Source organism: Sebastes fasciatus, chromosome 13 (genome assembly GCF_043250625.1).
Source record: "Sebastes fasciatus isolate fSebFas1 chromosome 13, fSebFas1.pri, whole genome shotgun sequence".
In the NCBI taxonomy this organism is placed as follows: Eukaryota; Metazoa; Chordata; class Actinopteri; order Perciformes; family Sebastidae; genus Sebastes; species Sebastes fasciatus.
This window is the reverse complement of record NC_133807.1, coordinates 25,526,872-25,544,867: the sequence shown is the minus strand read 5'-3', so window position 1 is coordinate 25,544,867 and position 17,996 is coordinate 25,526,872. Positions and strand designations below refer to the sequence as shown.

At 40.6% G+C, this 17,996-nt stretch overlaps 2 protein-coding genes across 3 annotated transcripts in view; both read right to left on the bottom strand.

Moving 5' to 3' along the window:
• The window catches only part of kcnt2b (potassium sodium-activated channel subfamily T member 2b), a 45,916-nt gene extending 38,070 nt beyond the window's left edge, over positions 1-7,846 (bottom strand). The window contains exon 1 of one of the 2 annotated variants that reach the window (XM_074656453.1): positions 7,354-7,846. In XM_074656453.1, coding sequence (XP_074512554.1) covers positions 7,354-7,442 — 89 coding nt within the window. In that variant the 5' untranslated portion in view covers positions 7,443-7,846. The remainder of the gene's footprint in view (positions 1-7,353) is intronic. The other variant, XM_074656452.1, reaches the window with a different exon arrangement.
• A 1,371-nt stretch (positions 7,847-9,217) lies between these two features.
• On the bottom strand, positions 9,218-17,339 carry qtrt1 (queuine tRNA-ribosyltransferase 1). The gene is made up of 9 exons (XM_074656455.1): positions 17,020-17,339; positions 15,536-15,604; positions 15,298-15,436; positions 15,006-15,200; positions 14,600-14,738; positions 13,955-14,030; positions 13,733-13,842; positions 12,541-12,625; positions 9,218-11,102 (listed from the first exon to the last, which is right to left on the bottom strand). Exons 1-9 carry the CDS (start codon positions 17,299-17,301, stop codon positions 10,950-10,952), a joined length of 1,248 nt encoding a protein of 415 aa, XP_074512556.1. The 5' UTR covers positions 17,302-17,339; the 3' UTR covers positions 9,218-10,949.
• Between the last annotated feature and the right edge of the window lie 657 nt (positions 17,340-17,996).

Below are 17,996 nucleotides of genomic sequence, written 5' to 3'. Positions count from 1 at the left end.
CTGACGTAAACCAGCCTCATCGTTTCCTTCCTGACATGATCATTCACTGTTTATTAGTTATTCATTCCACACACAACACAACAGGTGCTTCAGTGTTGAATTCACAAAGAACCATAACTTGGGTCCATGATTTGATCACTTAAAAAAAACACAGCAATCATCTATCTATCGTGAAACATAATATGGCTTAAAGTGATGCACAACTCTATTAAAAGACATCCAATGACATTCTATCCCTTCAGATTGCATTATCCTCGGATGCGCACAGACATTTAACAATTGATCAAATCAACGCGAGATATCAATCTGTTTCAAAGTCGTCTTCAAATCGCCGCTTTGCCGATGACATGTGCGAGTAACATGAGAGGAATCATCTTTATTGCTTGTCTGTGGCGTCTCTGGGCCGCTTGGATTTGAAAGTCCTGCGGTGTATTAAGCTAACACAGTTTGGGAATAGGGGAGCAGCGATCAGTGGACAACTGTGTTTGTGATCCCCCACACCAGCGTGGCACAGCGGCTCCCTGCCCACACTCTGATGCTACGGGGCCTTCCAGCAACATCGAACGCCAATACAGACCAGAAGTGCTCAGACACATGCTAGTCAGCCCCGTGGATGTGTTAGTATCCACAGCAGGAAGGCTCTTAAGTGATGACAGCACTTGTCTAACCGAAAAGCCGGTCGGGTAATTCAATATCTAGCTTATTAAAGCCCAGTGGTGACAGGAAAATCTCTAAAAATAAAAGAACCACGTGTCTAGATGACCACCAGGGACACACCCTGCGCTGTTCGCTCTATAGCTTATAGAGTGCTACAGGAATGAGTCCTAAAACCTGGAAATGAGTTTTAGCACTTCTGGTTTCCTCGTCTGGAAGTCAATGTGTTTTATTAATGGGTTTTTGGTTAGATGCCTGAAATAAGGTCTGTGGTTAACACAGGCTTAAAGGTACAGTGTGTGGAATTTGGAGGCATCTAGTGGTGTGGTTGCAGATTGCAACCAACTGAGTACCCCTCCGCTCACTCCTCCCTTTCCAAGACTGCGTTAACGTGAGCCACCAAGTGCAAAACCGTGGTAACGTCGTTCGCCTCGCTCAAAGGCCATCCTTACCATAATACTACAACTTTAGGAGCAACGGAAGTCAGACGGCGGCTGGCGATACCACAGTTTTGAAATCTGCAGCTCACGTTATAGCAGTTTTACAAGCATGCTACGGTGACCTCCAGGGAACACAAAAACACAAAAGGCTCTCTCTAGAGACTCCATAAAGAGGACCCGCTCCTTATGTAGATATGAAGGGCTCATTCTAAGCTAAGATAATTCTTAGTTTCAGGGGATTATACAATATTGAAAACATAGTTATGAATATTATATTCAATTTCTGCAAAAAGATCCCCCAAAATGCAACACACTGGTCCTTTAAGAGACTTTAACGTTTTGTTCTACGACATAAAATACGTCAGTAAATACCCCACTTGTGAATTTTGAAGCTTTTAAGTGTCTTAAAAAAGGCGGTTGCTAACAAGTGGCTTAATGAGACTACTAAACATCATCACGCTAATCACTAGTCCGCCTTTGGTTTAGTAGACTTAACGTGAAATCATGTGACCGTGATGTAGTTTGTTTATAGTCGAACGTTAGCTTTTTACTTCTGCTGATTACATTCACACTTCAAAAATCATAAAAGTGATGTTCACTCTTGGAGATTATCTTGCTGAACAAAACGTTTAAGTATCATAAATGTTCGTTTGCCACAGAGCTTATGTTCTGCAATAATCCAATGGAAAAATCTCATTGCATTTTTGTCGAGGGAACCAGGGTGATGCTAACTTCCACGTTGGCCTATAAAAATACATCATCCCTGCACCATTCTATAGCTAATCGGCAATAACAATGAAAAAGGACATCCAATATGTGTCTGTATCTTTCAGTACACATACATCTTAAATTATCTATAGCCACAGGATGCAAGCGTTGCTGGAGTGCAAGGAACAAAAAATAAAATATAATAAAGTCTGATTGTACGACCAAACTGAAGTGTCTCTCATTCTGTCTTCTCTGTGCTGCACAGCTTTCTCACAATGAGAGCAGCAGCTCATGTTCACCAGGCATCATGTGCACGATATTCTTTGCAGCAGGATCACGCTCAGACTGCATATGAGCCCTCCATGCTCCCACCGTGCCCTCTCATTTGTTCTCAACACAGACCCTATCTTTAATGTCCAGGCCAACTGGCAACCTTTCCTCTTCACCAGTATTAATTAGGATGTTGCTTTCAGACCGACGTTCGTCAGGCCTGAGGCATTGGTTTTATAAGCCTACCCCACTCTAGGCCCCCAGCTTCAAAGTCAACTATGCAGACCCCCCAATTGATTCCCATTAGCAACCGGGTGTTTTCAAGTTAACTCCACTTTAGATGTTTACCGGCAGAATCATGCACACGGCGCTTAAGAGATCTGCACGGTCCCACATCGCCCCTTCTCTCTCACCGAGCCTCAAATTTGATAAAATCACCTTTTCTCAGAGTGACTCTTCTCATCATACAATCCATTTGCATTGCTAATAACCTCCCTTTATGCCAGCCCTGGCTCTGCAGACATGATGCATAATACATCCATGATCCCAAAACCCTTGACAGAGTTGGCTTCCAGCTTTCTAAACTGCCTAACAAATGATAGAACTGAAACTTACATGAGCTCTGAGAGGCTCACTAAAGGACTCCACCTTACAGAGAAATCAAAGCAGAGTAAAACTGGTATGAATATTGACATTAGTGATGGATCGTGCTTTACAGTGGCTTTACTAGATTAAGGCTCGACTGTGGGAGTAGGAGCATGGGGATAAAGGATGTCGGAGAGAGACTGAGACAAAGATTGAGCTAGAGAAGATGTGGAGGCGACAGCCAATAAGAGATTGTTTTAAGGACAAAAGGTTATCATTTGTATGATAATCCTGGACTCTGAGGAGAGCTCCCGCTGAGGCTTTCTATTGTAGAGCAATGGAGAGACTCTGCTGTATTTCATTTCACTTGTAACAAATTAAGCGTACAAGCTGTGCTGGGAGTCACGTGTCAAAGACGACTGCTAAGAACAACAACCATCCATTTCAGTGCTCAATATCATGTTCATTTTAGGCAAAAAGAAGACAGCTTCTTTGACTGGCAAAACCCAAATCATCAGCCTGACAAGATCTGAATTTAATAGTTTATTCGTCTGGCATTTCCTCAAAACAGCCTGACTCACTGCAAGGAAATATAAATGGTGTCAGTGTCAGAACAGTATCACTAAAATATTTCTCTGTCCTTGACACATCGACACACATTCACTAACTGATCAATTATCAGGCACAACCTTGTTTAAGGTTATTATGGGAACCACACAGATGACAGATAATTGGCAGTTGCAACCAAACTTTTAGCCGAGCCCCATTCAAATTCTGTCTGGGAGAAAAGGCTTGTGTGTCTGTGTGGAGGGAGGAAACTGAGCCACATTTAATTTCTGTTTGTTCCAATTTGACACAAATTAGATACAGCCAATGCGCTGGGTCGTCAGGGACAAAGTCTAACATGTTTGCATTTTTCTGTTTTGGCCAAATCTTGTTTTAAAGGAACAGTGTGCAACATGTCAGGGGATCTATTAGCAGAAATGGATATAATATTCATAACTATGTTTTCATTATCACCTGAAAATAAGAATCGTTGTGTTTTCGTTATCTTAGAATGAGCCCTTCATATTTACCTTTTCACAGAGTCCGCCATGTTGCTCCGCCATGTTTCTACAGTAGCCCAGAAAGGACAAACCAAACACTGGCTCTAGAGAGAGCCTTTAGTGTTTTAATGTTACCTGAATGCCACTGTAGTTCTACGACATGCCAACACGTTGTCATTTCAACTCCTCTCATACTGACGCTTTATCAGACGCCTCGCGTCACTTTTCGGTCGCAGTAAACGTGTGCTTTATTATGTGAATTAAACAAAAACATTGGCTTAGGTTTAGGCAACAAAACCACTTAGTTAGGTTTAAGAAAAAACAACATGGTCGGACTTAAAATTACAACGTTTTTACACAGGACATGAACGAACAGCTGATTGTAAAGTGAAAGTGAAACGTAACACGCGGGAGATGACAAGTCGAATGAAAGCCTTGTGTTTGTTGGACCCATCCACCTCCCGTTCCACCCGCCCTGTGTGTCTCTTTTGCTCTTTAAACTACATCACCACAGCACTTTCCTTGTGCGTTTACTGTTGTCATGGATGGGTTTAAATTGTAGTTAATGGAAAGACCGGTGTGTCTCGAACGCCGCCGGCCGTGACAAAGCATCAGTAATTGACGCCCTGGGAATGAGAACCGGCTGGACACGCTTGTGAAACTGTGGTAACGTGAGCCGTGGTGGATGTATTAACGTCTGTTCCCAAACAACCATTTATCGGCCAGTAGCTAGCAGTGCTAGTTGCATGACATAAACAGAATTTTATGTAGTTGTAGGCTATTTACTAACATGCAGGGCAAAAGCACAGGGCACAGCCTCTTATACATCCATGGTCTGTAGTCTATTGTGAGCGGAGGTATAGTCAGTTGGTTGCAATCTGCAACCACACCACTAGATGTCGCCAAATCCTACACACTGTACCTTCACGAGAAAGAGCAGTTCAAATTAAAGTATTAAAAATGTATGAATGCACACTTGAGGACCAGAAAACAGGCCCACTAAAAAAAAACAGAAACACTGGCAGAGGTAAAAAAAAAAAAAGGAATCACCAGCGGTAACATAAGAGGATAGTAGATCCCTGTGTGTGAAATAAATTATTAAATCAATTCCCACCCTTAAAAGTCTGCGCTGAAAATTGCTGCACCTGAGAGCCTTTCAATGGCTCCAGCAGAATGTATTACACTGAGTTACAGGAGAGCTCTTGAAAAGGGGAAATGGTATGGTATTGGAGGCACTTCAATCAGAAGTAAGAAGAGGAGGAGAGGCACGGGTAGCAGGCGGGGTGGAGGTTAAAAGAGGGTGACGTATGGACACACACCCAGAGGGATGCGAGCTGAGTGGGGAAGAGGACGACAGGGAGAAGGCCCATAGAGGATGACAGAAGAGGGATTAGAAGGCTCAGTAATGTATGTTTTCCCAGAGCAGGGTGCAACCATATGTGTCAAAGAGATAAGATATGCGTACACATGTTGACATTTTGATGTGTGTGAGCTTCTGTGCCGGGGACGCGTTGATACTGTATGGAGAGATCTGTGCACCTGCGCTCCACTGGGGCCGTCTGGTCCTTTGAAGATGCTAGTTAAAGCTACTGCTGGATTAATGGACCGCAGCAGACCAACTCTGCTGTGTGATTCAGCCGTAATTAAGCTTTCTGTCATTACCTATCACAGCTCTCGCTTTACTTCTATAGCACTCCTTTGGCACCGAGATCAACATCTTCATCCTCTGTCAATCTCTCTCTCACACAAGTGCGGTTTATATATAAAAGCATGCATGCACACACAGATTTAGCTTTAGAGAGACACACACAGTTGCACACAAAGGACTAAATGTATACTTTGCTAGATAATTGCTCATATAATTAGGATGTACCTACTATATGAAACAGGAAGCATGTGTGCAGCTCTGCAATGTGACAACAATAAATTTAACATACGCAGCCCACACAAGTGTAATTTAAACCTCAGCGCCTTCTGGAGCCCTTAAAGTGATCGACACCAGGGTGTCCCTGCAAACACTCATCCACGTCATGGGTTTAGAGGGTATTACAGCACATCTGTGTCACCGACACACACACACACAGTCATCTAAAAACGTCTCCAAACCAACCAATCACTGTCACTATACACCTATTTTTGTTTCTGTCAACTGTTTTTATTTTGTTCTTGCCTCTTTTTAGAGGATGAGGATGCTGGGCTATAAAAAGTCCTTTTGTTTCTCAAGCAGCAACCTCCTCCTCCTCCTCCTCTCACTGAACCACTAATCAGGTGACTGAGGTCACACTGAACACTAGGTCGGAAATATTAGTCCTTGGGCAAAAGCCGACCAATCACAGAAGGTCAAAAGAGCATGACTAGTGAGTGAGCAGGCCTGTAGCCTTCAGCTGTGCAAAATGAGACCCTTTCCGAGGTTAGGGATACAGATACACAGCATAATGGTATGATTTGTCACAAAAAAAGGACAATGCTGGATAGTTTCAATAACACAATAATCATTATTGACAGGCCTCTGGCATACAGCCGTGTCTCTAATGGATGAACCCTAATTGATCTCTTCCAATAGCAAGTTTCCCCCAATTATCTGATTCCAAACCCCCACTCAAGTCCACAAGCAAGTGTTGTGGCCCCCCCCCCCATTTCCACCTAGCAACAGGAGACACCAAGCATGAAATTGAGGTTTAAGGATTTCCATTAGACAGCTATATAATGAAATAGCCAAATTAAGCAATGCATATCATATGGCATGTCAAATCTTCTGGCCCTGCAAATGGAGAAGCAAAAGGTTAATTGTAACTGAGAGCACCCACTTGCTGTCCAGGTGGCAGATGGTTCAGTGCAAATCTCAGGAATTATGGCATGAGGAGAACATAAATAGGGTAATAGGTCTGGCTTCATTTCCTTTCCTGATGGATGCCATCAAAGGATTTTTTTTTTAATGTTTCAAATATACAACATGTGAGATGCACCACTTGCATGACATAAAAAATATATGAAATATTCCTGAATGAAATAGTGTCTCATTCTATTTGGAGTATTTTTTCTCTAATATGGTTTAATTATTGCTTTTGGTGAGAATTAGCCGAGGATAGGACGAGTAAACCTGTTGCTGCATCCATAACAACAGCACTGCACACAATACTCCACTAACACACATGCACACACCTGAATCAACCAGATCACAAAGAGAGAAAATGCAAAAACAAATGACTTTTTATAGACACGATGTGATATGATGATATATTTTTTTTTATGTTTCAAATATACAACATGTAAGATGCACCACTTGCATGAAAATAAATGAAATATTCCTGAATGAAATAGTGTCTCGTTCTATTTGGAGTAATTTTCTCTAATATGCTTTAATTATTGCTTTTAGTGAGAATTTGCAGCATTAGCAACAGTCGCCTCCTAGTAAACCTGTTGCTGCATCCATAACAACAGCACTGCACACAATACTCCACTAAAACACACATTCACACACCTGAATCAACCAGATCACACACAGAGAGAAAATGCAAAAAAACAAATGAGTTGTGACTTTTTTATAGACACGATGTGATATGATGCTCTCGTTGCGCATCTGGATTCGGTGCGCATCTGTGCGTAAAAACGATGCACAAAGTGGTAGTTGCATCCTCCATCCTCCTTACCTGTCGTCGGTCTGCCAGTCCCCGAGCAACAGGTCTCGGAACCGGTACCGAGGGGGCAGAGGGAGCACCTCCTTCTCCAGCTCGACCATGGTTCCTCCTCCTCAGAGCCCAGAGATAGAAACAGATATCACCACAGAGCTCCACACCGAGGAGGAGGTGGACTCCGGGAAACCAACTCCACTCCTCTCTTCCTCCTTCTGCTATTCAAAACGTGGATTAATATCGAGCTCATTGATACACCTCATGGCATCGTCTTCAGCCTCCCCTCCTAAAATCCTAAAAAAGAGTAAAAAAAATACAACTTCTTTCCTTTTTTTTGGCACCCCCTTCCCAAAACGCAGCTTTACTTTTCTTCCCAGCGAGGCAACAGGTCGAGGATGTTCATCCGTCGGTGCGCACTGTGAGAGAGGAGGCTCCACTTTGACTGTGACAGCTGGAGAGCAACTGGTTGTCTCTCAGCATCCTCCAGCAGCATCCTCCCAGCCTGAGCTCTGCATGGACGCACTGGCAGCACTGGGGATTACTGTTCTGTTGCCACCACTTTTCATTTCAAGAATCATTAAAAAAAAGGAAAAAAACAATACTCACAAAAAACATCTATAATAATGTACAATAAGAGATCCTCATCCTCTGTCAATCTCTCTCTCTCACACAAGTGTTGTTTATATATAAAAGCATGCATGCACACACAAATTTAGCTTTAGAGAGACACACACAGTTGCACACGAAGGACTAAATTAATACTTTGCTAGATGCAATTGCTCATATAATTGATCTACACTGTTAATAATTTCCCAGTAAAATAACAGTAAAGAACTGGCAGCAGGGTTGCCTTTATGTTACTGTAAAATTAACATTATTATACTGTAGCTGAAATTTACAGCTTTGTACTAATAATGAAAAATACTGTTGTTTTTTATTAATTTCACAGTATTTTACAGTTAATTTACTGTTTAAAGATACATTATATAGCTGTTTTTCACCTTTCTTTTACATTATCTTACTGATTCGTTTTAATGCACTATTTAGGTTGTATTTTTTTGCATACATTTTAATAAACATTATTGTTTGCCTAGATGAACAGACTTAGCAGGTTACAGACAGGAATAGTCACACTAAATACAATTAAAGGCACTTGTTAGGAAAAAGGCTATAATAGACTTGTTGACACTTTTCCCAAAATGTATGTCTATAGCTGAGTACAGAATGCAAACCAGAACAACATGTGAGTGAAGAACAATAAAGCTAATTCACTGATTTTCCAATCATGTACAATGTACAAGCCTCACATGTGCAGATCAGGTCCCAGAATTAAAAAAATACTGCATGAAACTGTTACTGATGATACTGATGAAACTGATGATACTTTAGACAGTTGATCAGCAGTAAAGTGATGTTTTTTAAGAATGCATTATAGTTCAGTTAAAAAACAAACAACAGGTTTTCTTTTGTATTAACAGTAAAGCACTGTTTTTTAGCAATAACAGGTTAATACTGTTGAAATCCTGCTGTAAATTAATAGCAATTGTTTAGTGTGGGGACTACTGTTCTGTTGCCACCACTTTGACTGGATATACTGTGTTAAGAGAAAACGGATACCTGCTGAAAGTGTTGTTGGCGGCCTGTAAGAAGGCCATTACGAAGAGATGGTGTAAGGCAGAACCACCTACACAAGATGGATGGCTGAAAATTGTGAATGAAATATATGATATGGAACTGTTAACCCATAGGATAAGAACACAAGAGGAGCAATGTGGAGAGAAGTGGGAGAAATGTTTACATGTCAACGACAAGATGAGGAAATGAACCATTGAATATGTCATAGCAATAATAAAACCTTGTAGAGACAGGGCAGTCTATATCCTTTCATGTTTTCTGTTTTGTTTTATTGTTCTATGTGTATGTTGTCTTTCTGATATGGAAAAGCAATAAAAATAAAGTATAAAAAAAAAATGCAAAAAACAATACTCACAAAAAACATCTATAATATTGTACAATAAGCGTTCTCCATCCACATTTGTGAGCATAACACCACCCTCTGTGATCCTGAATGGTAATAAAACTGTCACACGTGATCCCAATACTTCTGTGGAGAACTGCGCACGTCTTAGTCATGCATCTAAACGACCATATTTATTATTTCTGCAAGGAGAAATATTAGTTTCTTGTGTTATACTATTAAATATGTTGGGCTTGATAATTGTTTAAAAAGGAGGCACATGTGACATTTTGGGAATAGTCTTGCTGAAATAGGCTATACATGAGGAGACACATCCAATTTATTTCGTGCAAGCTTGCCAACTGAGCTCTGTTTCTCCCTCACTACGCACACATATGCTAAATATAATCAAACACACAGTGCAAGCAGAAGATATTCTAGAAAAAACACCCCTTCTAATAGAAAAAATATAAATGAAATCCTGCAATATGATTAAAACACAATACAAGCATTGCATTCAAAACTAGAAGTTCCTCTCCATGTGAGCTATTGTGATATAAAACTATGAATATCTCAACTAGCTCTTGTTGTAGCTCATTAACAAACACTTGTGTTTAAGGGTGCGAGCACTTGTAAACTACTCGTATTATGCACCAAACCCATCATTTATTTACCACACTGTTAGATATTAGTCGGCCTGCCACTCATTGCATGTCACAAGGTTTAATCTCATAGAGCCTGTGGTCATATTAGAAGCCATAATGAAATTCAAATGCGGTGCTTAAGGGGACTGTTGACTCAGCCACAGACAACAGGTGTTATTCAAATCAACTTCTGCTGATTAATATTAATCACCCACGACTGAGCCGAACAAAACCTTCACTCAGAGGGTCAGAGAGGATTATTGAACGGATTAGAAAAAGAAGAATAACAATGGATTTGATGCCATTTAGATGCTGACTGTAGATTGTGAGTAATTTGGATATGCATGTTTTTGTACCCTCCTACATTTGAGCTCATCTTACTGTAACTGAGTGTTATTTTTACTTCCAGGCAGCTGAACTGCTTTTAACTCTATTAGGAAACAGCGTATCATTCAGTTTTACAGTCACTTTGCTGTGGTTTTGTCTATTTTGCCCTCTGGTGGTCACCGTGACACAAACACACACACACAAGCTGCAGTGAGCTGGTTTCATTTATCCGTTCAAACAGTTATCTGACAACTACTAGTCCGTGAGGTTGGAGGTTAAAACACCAGAATACATATACATTTATTAATCTTGTGCCTTCGGCTAAAATTAAACACCCCGGTTGACGGGAAGGCAAAACATTTAATTTCCAGTGGGTGGGCCGAGCTCTGTAGCCATGGTAACAACAAAAAGTGTCTGAGCATATCAGAGGAGATAGTTCATGTGTTTCAAACCTCATTTAAACCCCATTCAGTCTCACATTATCACAGTGTGTACTGTGAAGACGATTTGCAGGGGCTGAGTAAAGGCTTCATCCCTTCAGATCAAAAGCCATTTTCCCCTCATCGCCAACAATTCATATACAAATATAAACAAAGAGTAGAAAAACAATCGTCCATAAAAAAAAGTCATTTAAAAGATATAAAATCTTTCAGTCACTGTCTGACATCCAGCATGGTGGTTGCCTTCTATTCCAGTGGAACGTTGACGGAGGCTAGGGCATCCACGGCCCAGCCGGGGTACTGGTCCCGAGAGGGAAACATTCGCTTCATGAACGTCCGTATAAACTCAGGGAAACGGCCTTCCACAATGCTCTGTCTCACAGAGCGCATCAGGGAGAGCTGCAAAAGAGAAATGTTTGATGAATCGAAGGGAAATAATGTGATTATCAATCTCCAGTGGGAAATCATCTTGTGTTCTGCAACTCTAGAGTGTATGGGTCTGCTTCCCGTCAGAGTATACCGTTCACAATGTTTACATGCTTTTGGATACCATGGCAACATTTTAGGGTAACATGTAAATGTTTCACGGCAATTAAATGTGACATTTCACGGGAGAGTGACGGCCGACATGGACATCGCTATAGAGCCAACTTCAGAGCCGGCTTAAATGGGAAAATGTAATTTCGTTTTTAAAAAAGACCAGTGTGTGGGATCTGGCGGTATGTAGCGGTGAGGTTGCAGATTGCAACCAAGTGAAGCCTCTCCCGTGTGACAAGCGTGGTGAAGAACTATGGTGGCTGACGCGAAAGGCCCTCACTGGAGCCAGCTGTACGAGCAGCGTAAGTCATTTGGAGCAGAGCGTAGAGTGTGTGTACGTGGGAAGTGAGTGGTGAAGCAAGAGAGAGAGCGGCGGCGACGGGAACGAGTAGCGTTTTCGACTTTGGCCCAAGCACTCTGGATGAAGCACTCCATATGTAGATATAAACGGCTCATTCTAAGCTAACGAAAACACGATTTCTTAGTTTCAGGTGATTATACACTAAAGAAAACATAGTTATTAATATCATATTCCATTTCTGCCGATAGATCCCCCTAATTGTGAAACACTGGTCCTTTAAGAAAATCAAGAAATTAGTAAATTGCATAATCAGACATTATCTATTATGCTCTCCATGAACATGAACATTATGCTTGGGGACACATCTGTCACAAAAGGAGACTCTTGGTGGTTTTGATAAGGCCAGAGCAGCAGAGCAAGTTTATGCCACTTTGAGGAACAGAGAGTACTGAAGGATTAAATGACCGTGACCGAGGCGAGGACGTAATCTGAATCATGTCACGTACATTTGTAAAGTTCAACGTCCCTTGTCAGATTCCTGTCAGAGCAATGGAGACATTGAAAGACAATATGTAAATGTGAGGCTCTGGTTGATATCTATTAAAGGCAGGACTGCAGATACAGGAAACAAATTAACTGATAAAAACACACTTGATACAGCAGTACATGTTTTGCAGATATATCAGCTCTAGGACTGTCCTCCACCAAAGAAATGATTTTGTCGACTAAACGATTAGTTGATTTAGTAAAATGATTTGTTGTTTAATCTTGATTTAATCTTGAGTTATGATGTGATGTTAATAGTGGTGTAGTGGTTGTTGATAAGGTGGGTGTACTACTAGATAGATAGGTAGGTTACCGAGGAAGAAGTGGGTATACTCTCCTATATATTCCAATGGCTTTTTGGCTGATAGGTGGGTATACTGTAAACCGCCAACTGTGTATACCCTCCACTACACCACGGGTTGTCAACTGCTAAGAGACATTCCCAATACTGACCTGGTAGGCAATGTTGTGGACGGTGACGTGATGCATGGCTGCAGTGTCGCTCTTAAACAGAGCATGGAGGTAAGCCCGACTATGTCTGAAACAGAAAACAGGCTTATTATTCACATCATTCTTCCAGTAATACAGTTTTTACGAGACATAGGTGACACAAAATGTCTAAACACCAGTAGGCACCATCCACTGGCACCAAACTGCAGCACTGACAAAGATTGCCTGACAATTGTGAGCCAAGTGAGATTAAAGTAACAATTTAAAAAGCATAGCTGTAAACCCACTCTGGTGTTTTATTGCTGAGAAATTACATAATGAAAATACATGAAACATGAAATAAAAACAAATGCACAGATTGATGTAGTCTTTTATTGCCCACACATCCCTCCTTTATACCAAAAAGAGTTAACTGACTGCTGGGCAATAGTCTGTGAGCCAGTACCTCAAATTTGGGCCAACGGTACCAGCTTGGAGTAATAATTCTCAAAGTGATATTTGGCAATATATATATACACCCCTAGTGCTAGAAAATATGTGATAGCATTGCAGCAGTGATAGCTTTCATGGTGTTATGACTCGATTAATAACCACATGCCAAAACACACTTTTCAAAACTATGCTTAGAACAGAATCAAGCATTCAACTTCAAATCCATGTGATTACACAGTATGTGTCCTAGAGTTTTTAATTAACCTTTCCAAAATAAACATGAGACAAATATTTTTCTAAAATGCAATGATTTGCTCTACTGAAATTGGGCACTGTACTGCGAGTGCCATCAATGCCAGTCTGATGAAAAGTCCTTGAACTCAGCAATCATTGTGACTTATGACAAAATACCACTAAGTTGAATATACAGTATATGTTGTGCTTCACATTGGCCATTTTTCAGAAATGTATATTGTAGGGTAATGTTATAAAATGCATGACAGCACACATAAATCTACCACTGATGCAATGCTATCACGTAATCTTAACTCTGGGGATGTAGATCTTGACAAACATCACTACGTGCATGGTACCGACCAGATGGTACCGACCAACCCTACTGGCTCACGGACTAAAAACAAGTCAAACCAAGGTCTTCTTGGACACTTTCCTGCTTTAATAAACTTCAATATCTGTCCTGATGAATAAAACTGTTATGAAAAACGACATGAGAGCCAAACCTCCAGGATTTGTCTTGACTTACCTCTGGCAGGTGGGACACTGGCAGTCTGGGTCTATGGGCTGGAAGTCCTTGGCATACTGCTTATTTTTTACCTGGAGAGATCCCCAAGGCACCAAGGCAGAGCCAAACCTCTGAGGAAAAACAAACGTGACTGTCAGCTGAAATGAGTTTTTGATGTGGAATAAAAACTGCTAAATGACCATTTAAAATTGATTATCAGTGTGTGAGGTGAGGAGAGCTTACTGCAGTACGCGTGGGGAACACGCAGTCAAACATGTCACATCCCAGAGCTACGCACACCACCAAATCCACGGCATACCTGCAGCACATGAGGATCATACACACGATTATGACAATATGTAAAACCATAAAGCCCATAAACACCACAGTTCTCATGAGATGTTTTATGCATACATATTGGCCAAGTATGTGTACACAGACAAGTAGAACTATTATTATTATTATTATTATTATTAATAGTAGAACAATTATTATCATTATTAATATTAGTAGTCAGAATCAGAACAGAATTATTATAATAAACAGAATTATGAACCTGACTGAAAAATATGTTAGATAGCTGAAGCATATTAGTTTACATGTTCGCAGCACTATAGCATGTTAAATTAACTACTAAATGAAAAATAACATCAGCTGTGAGCTTTTAAAATAAAGTCCTCTGATTATTAACAATTTACATATATTGTAGGAGCCAGACTGCTCCTGTCTGTACCTTTAACTCACACACACTCAATTATGTCAGTCTTAAAAACAACAACAATGAAACTAGTAAACAGTAGGACAATAGAGCAATGGTGCAGAGTGCATAGGTTGCTGAATAAATATGAAATGATTAATGTAACCGGTTGCTGTTTTAGGCAAACGTACCCAACGCCCATGAGGTATCGAGGCTTTTCTCGTGGCAGGTGGTCGGTGCTCAGGGTGACCATCCGCCAGAAGTCGTCCTTCTCTTCTCCTCCACTCAGGCCTCCGATGGCGAAACCGGGAACATCTCGTTGAGACATTTCTGCAGGAAGGGGATAAGATATCCAAAGCACAACTTTGAGCCATCAGTTTACAACTAGACCTGACATTACAGTGTGGACGTGCATTTCTGTTTTTTTGAAATACAGATTTCTGCCAAATATCTTTGCACAATATTTACATGTTCTGAGGCTCCATTCAAATATGATCCAAACCTCTAGCATGCTTGTCAATACCAGATATACAGGGACAGAAGTAGGTAATCAAAAGTAGAAAAGGTATCACCACAGAGCAGGATTTGTTTTTTTACCATCTAGACAGGCCTTGCGTAGCTCTGCATTCAGCCCTCCCTGGATGATGGCAAAGAGGTTCTGTTTGTCTGGATTTTTATTGGCTGCTATGCAGCGATCCAGCCAGCGTATGGATCTGTGCATTGCCTCCTCCACCCGTGGTCCTGTCACGGTACTGCTGACCACATCATCCAGCTGCATCATGATGTCTGACCCTGGGAGAACACAGAGGAACATGGAGATGTTATCTCTTTGTCTCTTTGCAGTCTTTGTTATTTAATACTGATTGAAATGATTTTACTCCTCGCATACCCAGACTGTTCTGTATGCAGATGGATTTCTCAGGACTTAGGAGGATCTCTTTGCCATCATAGGGGGACTTGAACTTCACCCCTTCCTCAGTGACCTCTGAGAGCTCGACAAGAGACACCATCTGAAACCCGCCGCTGTCCTGCAAGCAGAGGAAAGTGAAACACAAATTTGAACACAGAGCTCATCACCTTCCATTTGTGAATCAGTATTTATCACCTTTAAGGAAAGCTACACTCACAGTTAAAAGATTTCTCTTCCAGTTCATGAACCCGTGTAAACCATTGGCTTTCTCGATCAGATCAGGCCCCTGCAGGCAGTAGAGATAGATAGATAGATAGATAGATAGATAGATAGATAGATAGATAGATAGATAGATAGATAGATAGATAGATAGATAGATAGATAGATAGATAGATAGGGGAATTATTGTGTTACAACAGCAGGTTATCCAGACAATGCACAGGTACAGTAAATATAGAATAAATATACATATCAACACTAGAGATAATATCTATAGTATACACAATATAAAGAATATATTAGAATACACTATAAATATACCAGACTACCACAACCAGCTTAGAAAATATATAATATGAACATAGAATAACACTAACATACTGTATACTATCGCAAAGTGTGTAATGACTTTCTATATATTAGAAAATTGTACAAGTTATTTTCCTTTAAAAGGTCCCATATTATAAAAAAGTGAGATTTTCATGTTTTTTGTATTATAAAGCAGGCTTAAGTCCTATATAAATACTATGAAAGTATCGAAACACTCAATCCATGTTAACGTGCCCATTCGTGATGTCACAAATATACAATATTTAGACCCTTTACACAGATTTAAACGTAAAATTTTTAAATGTATCCCAGTTTATTTCCTGGTGCAGTGTATATGAATGTCATCAGCTGACAGGAAGTACACATGGACCCAAGCTGTTGCCTAGCAACGCAATTCTGTCAAAATGCACTAAAACGGAGCGTTTCAGACAGAGGGTAAATACAGGTATATTCAAGCTGACAGTATGAGGAAAATAATGTTGTTGTTTTTTACATAACAGCATGTAAACATGTTCTAGTAGAAACACAAAATACAAGAATGAACCTGAAAATGAGCATAATATGGGACCTTTAAAATAAAATTAAATAAGATAAGATAAGATAAGATAAGATAAGATAAGATAAGATAAGATAAGATAAGATAAGATAAGATAAGATAAGATATTCCTTTATTAGTCCCGCAGTGGAGACATTTGCAGTGTACAGCAGCAAAGGGGATAGTGCAAAAAAACAAGAAGCATCAGCTAACACAGTAAAAAAAAAAGAAGAGCTAAACAAAGTGTAACAAAATATGAACCATTTAAATAGAAGGAAGTATAAAAAGAGCAGTATATACAGTATAGACAATAAACAGACTATTAACAAAATTGCAGAAGTGGAAAATGATATTGCACAGTGAGAATGAATATAATTCCACCTGAAAATATCAGGTTATTGTCAGGTTATTATCAGGTTATTGTCAGTTTTTTGGTGTGTAAGTGGTCTACTGGGAGCAGTGCTGGTTGTGGAGTCTGACAGCTGCAGGAAGGAAGGACCTGCGATGGCGCTCCTTCACACACTGAGACACACTTTGCAAAATGAGGCAGTAGGTAGTGGTAATGTCAACTGAATCATAAGAGAAACAGAACTGCTTGTTATTGTAGTGTTGCCTACCGGTCTCATGCCCAGGTGGTATGTGTTCCCAAGACAGATCTGACAGTCCAGACCCTCCAGCTGATCCACAGTGATCCCCTTCAGGGTCCCCTGAGTACCGACAGGCATGAACACCGGCGTGCTGACTGCACAGTGAGGCAGTATCAGATCACAAGCTCTTGCTTTAGTCACCGGGCATTCAGCAACGATCCGCAGAGCGAGAGGAGAAGCTGCAGACAGCAGAGCTTTCTTTAGGGACATGCTGGTTTCTGAAGCAGCTCCACACTCTGTGGAGGTGGCCATGTTGGAGTAAACATGTGACGTGAAAACTTCTTCTTCCTTCTTCTTTTTTGGTGTTTATTTGGAGGTTGGCAAACCAGCTTATAGGTGCATTACCACCTACTACTGGACTGGAGTGTGGAGCAGTAGATTGGCAGGAAAAAATAAATAAATAAATGCAAAATAAAAACAATAAATAATAATTAATACTTATTAATAATAATAACAATAATAATAATACTAATAATAATTAAATTATCTCCATTATTCCTGTTGCCCTTTAGTAATTAATTAGAAGATTGTGTACTTTCTTAGATGTACTAGCAGATTCCCCATTGTAATATTTCCATCATCTACTCCTGATAGCAATTCCCTTCTTTCTTTGTCATATTTGTTGCACTCTATAAGAACATGCTTGACAGTTTCCGGTTTATTACAGTGCGTGCATAGTCCAGTTGGGTGAGGTGACGGGGCTCCGCAGCGAGAAACGTTATCGTCTCCGACCAAAACTCCGGTGTCTCCCCTGTTCCCTCCAGCCGCGGTCGGGAGGCTGAAGCAGGAAAAGCCAACACTATGATCAGCAGTGATTCATGGAGAGACCTTCGTCTGGTCAGCTAACATTACTGCCAAGCAGCTGAAATATAGAGTGATATTGGTGTGTCGCCTCACTGTTTTGAGCGATGCTCGTTCATGTCTATGTAGAGCGAGCACAAGCGCGA